Here is a 7,157-nt window from a genome sequence, read left to right as displayed (position 1 = left end):
AACGCGCACAGATGCAGGTGCCCCTTCGCATGGAAGCGCTTTTAGTTTTGAACAGCAAATGGAGTTTCTAAAAATGCGAGAGGCGGCGAGGGATAAAGATCGGGAGGTTGAAGTTGAAAAAATGAGACAAGATCGGGAGTTGGAGTTCGAAAAACTGAAATTAGAGAGAGAGCGTCTGAGGTTAATGGCAGAGGGTAAGATTGTGGGGACTGGAGCTGGAGACTCCTCGGGGTCATCGGGTAGGGCTGGCGCAGAGAATCTATCAAATATGATCAAGTTCTTGCCCAAGTTCAATGACCGAGATCCCGACATTTTCTTTTCTATTTTTGAAGGGATTGCTGATGGGCGGGGTTGGAACGACTCAGAGCGCACCCTGTTAATACAAACGGTTCTGTCGGGGAGAGCGCAAGATGCGTTTGTGGCCCTGTCTGTGTCGGACCGGAAAAATTACCAGCGGGTTAAAGAAGCAGTATTAAGAGCGTATGAACAGGTTCCGGAGTTTTATAGACAGCGGTTTAGGAACTGGCAAAAAGATGACCAACAGACCTATTCCGAGGTGGCGAGAGATCTGGTGGGGTTTTTTGATCGCTGGTGTTCTTCCGTTAGTGTCAAAACATATGAGCAGTTGTGTGAGTTGATGGTGCTGGAACAGTTTAAAAATATGGTCCCGGAACGGCTGGCTATCTTTTAAAATGAACATAAGGTTAAGACTGCCAGGGAGGCTGCAGTGCTCGCAGATGAGTATAACCTAACACACAAACTAGTTATAATCGCGAGGAACGTCGGACCACTCAGGTTAGCAGTTATCGAAATGGTCCATCTGGGACTAGACTTAAGCCGTCATATCTCAGTGAGCCGGACACTGGAAAATGTAACTATTGTTTAAAGAGCGGTCATTGGAAGAGAGAGTGCCCACTGCTCCAGGGTGGGGATAAGAAATGGCCAATCTCTCCCAGATGGGACTCGGCAAAAGGGGCGGGGTGTGCAGCCCCGATGCGTAAATGGAACCGCACAGGAGAGGTGCAGGTAGAGGCCACTGTCCCTGTAGAAGGTTCAGGCTGTGAGGTGCCTGATCCCTCTGGACAAGGGCAGTGCATCTCTGAATCCGCTGATGGGCAGATCAGGGAGGCGTTGCCTGTGCCAGGAGTGCATGTGATATTGGGTAACATCCTGGCTGGGGCACGGGTATGGCCAAGCGGGCCAGCACCACCAGTACGGTCAATAGAGCCCATAGAGGCTAATAAACAAGGCGACTGGGTTACAGAGGTTCCTAAGGATTGCACTGCTGGGGTGACGGGGGCGAAGAGTCGTGCACAATCAGGGAGGGGTTCAAATAGGATATCAGGACTGAAGTGTGAAAAGAAATCAGGTCTAATAGGATGGTGTGTGTTTTGCCACTTCTTTGGTATATTTCTGTCCGGTGATAAAGTCTTCCGTGCCATAGGGAATGTATTATTTACTACACAATTATCATTGGTCATCGTAGTGAAATGCACCTTCAGATTCTTCTTTCAAGAACATACGGGCAGAACAACCAGTTTCTTCCTGGGGGCTGTATTTGGTGTAGTGATAGGTTGGCCCATTGTTGGTGTGGACTTCAAGATCTTTGGCTTCATGTTGTTATACAGTGGTTTTACACCTCATGTGAAGGGAAGGTCCATTGTGCATGGACTAATGCGTGGTCGCACACTGGGGATGGGTTGTGCGGGGATGGGGCTTGCCTGCTGAACTAATTTCTCTCTTCTCCTGTCTCTTCCCCTGTCCCTCTTAGACTGCTTTTCCAGGGCCTGGAATTGCTGAGGTGAATAGGGGGTGTGACTGGTGAGCGGGATGGATGTTGAGCGGGTGATTAAATAGGGGATTGGGATTGTTTAGGTAAATGGGGTTTTTGGATAGTGCAGAATCCCACTTAGGTGGGCTTCTGTCTTAAGGGGGGGGATGTTACGACCCTGGCGGGTCTAGGCCCCGCCCCCAGGAGATTTGCATGCCTCTTCTGTCTATCTCTAAAGCAGGTGATTGGGAGCAGGTGTAGCAGGTTATTGGAACCAGGTGTAGCAGTAATTGGAGGGGCTACAAAAGCCCTGAGCAGACTGCATTCGTGAAGCGTTGGATTGGAGTTGTGGATTGGTCGTTGGTGTTTGGATAGGAATTGGATTTGTGGATACTCGTTGGATTTGGATTGTCGTCGTCGTCGTCGTCGTTTGCTTTATATTACCATTTAACTGACTTTACATTACATCTTTTGTTTCTCTCCACAACACTGACATTCACCACACGTTTTCCTATAATTAATAGATAACTATATACTTGTAACCCTTAATAAATAACTTAATATTATTATATCAAATATTCTGCGTGGCCTCCCCTTTATGTTTCGTGCCCGTGAGCTGGGTTCGTTACAGTATTATCAACGGAAAAGTGAATTATTTCGGAGACGGCTCCTGTTACCGTGGAAACAATAAACGAAGCCAGCTGTAGCTGCTGCAAACCATAGACATGTATATATGACTATGCTGCAAACGACCAACGGAAAAAAGATAATTATTCTAAAATGGCCAATAAATGGCACTAAACTGCCAAACCTACTTACAATGCTTGCCAGGGGCAGAACACTCCCCGCCTGGCATCTGTAAAAGATGTCATATCAACATGAATTAAAGAAAAGGATACGTTAGTCTTCCTTTCCCAACAGCAAGACATTTCTGTCACAGGTCTAAAAAAGTTCTTAACTGTCCCATCTATGGTCACTTTTAACTCCACTTTGCCGAGTTCCCCATCCTGACCAGGAAAGACAGCTGTGATGATTGCCATGGGCCAAGTGTTGCGAGCTGCTTGGGCCATAGATATATATAAAGGCTAGATGTCTCGTCCAACGGAGTCGAACGTCCGCACATGGTGGCCATCTTGCCCCAGGCAGCTCGCTCACTCATAACATTGTGTAGGTAGTGGTATGTACTTTTTAAATAACCATAACTTGCTCAATTTTCAACGGATTTACAAATGGTTTGGTTTCTTACAAACGTTATTAACGTGGATATAATTCGGATGCTTTTTGGATATTTTTAAGAAAATAACATAATTATTCATAAGTAGCCTATGCAGTGTCATAACTACATCTCTGACGTTTATAACAAACCAACCCGTTTAAAAATCGGTTGAAAATTGAGCAAGTTATGGTTATTTAAAAAGTACATACCACCATAGATATATATAAAGACTAGATGTCTCGTCCAACGGAGTCGAACGTCCGCACATGGCGGCCATCTTGCCCCGGTCAGTTCGCTCACCCATAACATTGTGTTGGTATTGGTATGTACTTTTTAAATAACCATAACTTGCTCAATTTTCAACGGATTTACAAATGGTTTGGTTTCTTACAAACGTTATTAACGTGGTTATAATTCGGGATTCTTTTTGGATATTTTTAAGAAAATAACATAATTATTCATAAGTATGCAATGTCATAACTACATCTCTGACGTTTATAACAAACCAACCCGTTTAAAAATCGGTTGAAAATTGAGCAAGTTATGGTTATTTAAAAAGTACATACCAATACCAACACAATGTAATGGGTGAGCGAACTGACTGGGGCAAGATGGCCGCCATGTGCGGACGTTCGACTCCGTTGGCCGGCAACGCGGACGAGACATCTAGTCTTTATATATATCCATGCAATCCCCTCATTTCTTTCCTTGTTGTAGTTTTACATTTCCTTGTAAGTCGCTTTGAATAAAAGCGTCTGTTAAATGACTACATGTATTAATAACAAATGCAATAAATTGAAGCAGTGAAAATAAATTGTCTGTATTTCTCTTTATTCTTATCATGAGTCCACCTTAATCATTTTCTACAATAATGATATGCAATGGGGCCTCATTTATAAAACGTACTTACGCACAGATTTGATCATAGAGTGTTCGTGCGATCAAATCCACGTCTAAGTACAGATTTATAAAAACCGTCTTAGACGTAGAAAAGGACGTATCTCTACGTCTGGTTCTAGTTCGTGTAAGTACATTTCCTTGTGGCAATACTGGAGTACTGCAGGAATTCGGAACTCTCAGAGCGCCGACACGCAGTTTCATCATCGTCACCACCACCGTCACCATTAGGGCTAATGGTGAAAGGCCAAATTAATGTTTTGCTCAATAAAATCAATTAAACCATTTGAATAATTCATACATGAATGAAATTCTCGTCTAATAGGTATTCATTTCAATTCCACACGCGTAAAACATTTTGCTCAATTTATAGCCTATAAAAAGCCTGATTTTCAGTTTTCAGTAGAAAATATGGCTGCATTGGCGTTGTTAGAGGATATTATCCCTCTATGTCCGAAATGTAATACATATCCATACAGTGCCCAGGAACAGCGAAATGTGAAAGAGGATTTTGATTTGGGCCTGGGTCGCCCTGATATGCCTGAATCACAGACAACACCTTTCACACCAACATGCCTGATAAAGACACTAACTCACACCCCAGCAGGCCTGATGCACAGACCCTACCTTACTTGCCTGATAAACAGACACTAACTCACACCCCAGCAGGACTGATACACAGACCCTACCTTACTTGCCTGATGAACAGACACTAACTCACACCCCAGCATGCCTGACGCACAGACACTACCTTACACACACACACGCCTGATATACAGACACTCCTTCATCTTAACCTGCCGGATCAAACCATGAGACTCTTCCCTCTCCGTCACTGCCACTCACCGAGGGGGAGAACCCACCACCGTGCTTGGAGGAACATCCGACCATACATGCCCACCAGCTAGCCTATTCCCAAGAACAAGCTGGACTCCTTCCACCGGAAACGCCGGGCGCACTGCGAGGCACACTTCCCCCTGCACCAAATCTGAGAACAGCTGCAGTCGGTGCACTGGAGCAGACACCACAGACAATCCCATACCCCGTACCAGTGCCGTCTCGCCAGTATCAGACTGCTCTGAGAAAGGGAGAACTGATGCCAGAATAAATGAACTTAATGCGCCGGTATCTCTTAGGATTTTAACCGGCACCTTCTCACTGTCTCTCGTCAAGGAAACGAAACCGGCTGAGACAAAAGGCAAATAATCACCAGGACCTTTCTCACACACCCGATGAGAATGTTGATCCGGAACCACCCTTACCACTGGAGCGGATAACGCAGCCGACTCTACACTCATCGGTTTACTCCGGTTCTTAAGAGCATAGCAGTCCGCTTTCACATGCCCCTTTTTCCCACAAAAGTGACACACTCTCTCTACGTCACGCCAATTTGCCCCATTCACTTCAGGCATGCCTGACCCCACAGACCAAACTCCATGCCCAACTGCACCTTCCCTAGGCCCACTAGGCACCTTTACCCAGTCACTGCGGTGTGTCAAAGCATACTGATCTGCTAATGCAGCTGCCTCACCCACCGTTTTTGACTGTTGTTCCGTTATATAGGTGGCAATAGGACAGGGAACTGAACTTTTAAACTGTTCCAGTAGGACCAGGTCGCATAACTCCTCAAAGTTTCCTACACTAGAAGCTGTACGCCAACGATTAAAAGTAATCACCAGCTCTCGTGCAAACTCCAGGTAGGACTGCTTGTCCTCTTTCCTACCCTCCCTGAACCGCTGACGATAGGCCTCCGGCACCATCTCATAGACCTTAAGCACCGCCTCCTTCACCGATTTATAACTCACACTATCCGTCACCGACAACGCTGCATATGCCTCCTGCGCCTTCCCGGTCAGTACGCACTGTAACATAACCGTGCGATCCGCACCAGGCCAACCCCTAGCGTCCGCCACTCTTTCAAATAACGAAAAAAAAGTCTCAGGGTCCTTCTCATTAAACTTTGGAACAAGCTTCAAGTTCCCCACCAGATCAAAATGCGGCACCCGGCTATGTGCAGAAACCCTCTCTCCACCTAACGCTTGCATATCTTCCCTGCTCAACCTACCTTCTCTGAGCAAACTCAACTTCTCCCGCTCCAAGCTGATCCTATCCTGCTCTGCCTCGCACTTAATTTTGTCGTGCGCCATTTGCAACAATAGCAACTCCTTCTGTTGTTCAAAAGTTAAACTTGTACTACCAGGAGCATCCCCCACAACGCTTCCTGGTTTACCCGGCAACACTTTCCGCTCCTGCAAGTTCGCATTCAATATCGATCTTACCGTATCTTTCAGCCTCTTATCACTGATGACTATCTCATAATGGTCTGCAATTTTTAACAGCTGGTCTTTAGTGCAATCCTCTAAAAACAACTCCGATGGAGTCTCAAAAAAATCCTCAAGCTGAGACATTTTTCAGTAGTGGACGCGCTGGCTGTAACCCGTAAAAGAAGATCGTCCCCTCTATCTGCCTAACCCAAATATTAGCTACCTAACTCACCTGGTCTTCATGTGGTTACTCGCGGCGGGTAATTACGCACTCAACACCGCTGGTAAAGGGAAGCGACCAGTCACTGGCAACAACCCTATCACCACGGCGATGCTCCCGAGACAACCGCTCCAGCCGCTTTCACCCCAACACTACTAAAAAAACAAACCAGCGAAACTCAAAGAATCAACGCTGCTGTGCCTAACAGGGAACAATTAGCTTCAGCTCAACCACAATTACCCCAGCACGTCCACTTACCTTCCCTTGTCCAGTAGTTTTTCCCAACTCGGGCCACAACGAACAACCAGCTAACGTGCACCACCAAAATAACTCTGAATTCAATCCCGGACGAGCCCCCAATTTGTCATGCCCGGCTCACAGGCATGCCAAATAAAAGAGAGTCACACAGGATTTAACGCCAAACAGTATGCTTTTATTTAGCAACTAGGGTATATTACCAGGCCAGACTACGGTGAGATGGGGCAGTCAGTGAGTCAGTAAGGTTGTAGTGTATGTATGCATGCTAGGGCAGTAGATGGAATGTTGTATCTCAATAGGTACGGAGCGATGATCATTGCGTAAGACGAGCAGTAGGGAGCAAGGTTTCCACGCGATCTCTCTCTCTCTCTCTGAATCTCCCATGAAATCCGTGGGCGGTGCTCTTATAGTAGCAGACCCAGGTGTTCCCAATAACGAACGAGCCGGCCACACCTGCGGGGCATCTGTAATACAAAGACAAGTAGCTCTCCCAGCCACCAGAAGAGGCGGGGTCGTCACAACGGCAACACC

General features: G+C 46.3%; 1 protein-coding gene across 1 annotated transcript; it reads left to right on the top strand.

Annotated features, from left to right (window-relative positions):
- Nucleotides 1-833: 833 nt before the first annotated feature.
- On the top strand, nt 834-1,968 carry LOC122133810. Its single transcript, XM_042710682.1, has one exon. It carries the CDS (start codon nt 994-996, stop codon nt 1,726-1,728), a length of 735 nt encoding a protein of 244 aa, XP_042566616.1. The 5' UTR covers nt 834-993; the 3' UTR covers nt 1,729-1,968.
- The last annotated feature ends 5,189 nt before the right edge of the window (nt 1,969-7,157 follow it).

The sequence above is a fragment of the Clupea harengus genome, chromosome 19 (assembly GCF_900700415.2).
Source record: "Clupea harengus chromosome 19, Ch_v2.0.2, whole genome shotgun sequence".
NCBI lineage: Eukaryota > Metazoa > Chordata > Actinopteri > Clupeiformes > Clupeidae > Clupea > Clupea harengus.
The sequence above is the reverse complement of the archived record's forward strand: the minus strand, read 5'-3'. Positions and strand labels throughout refer to the sequence as shown.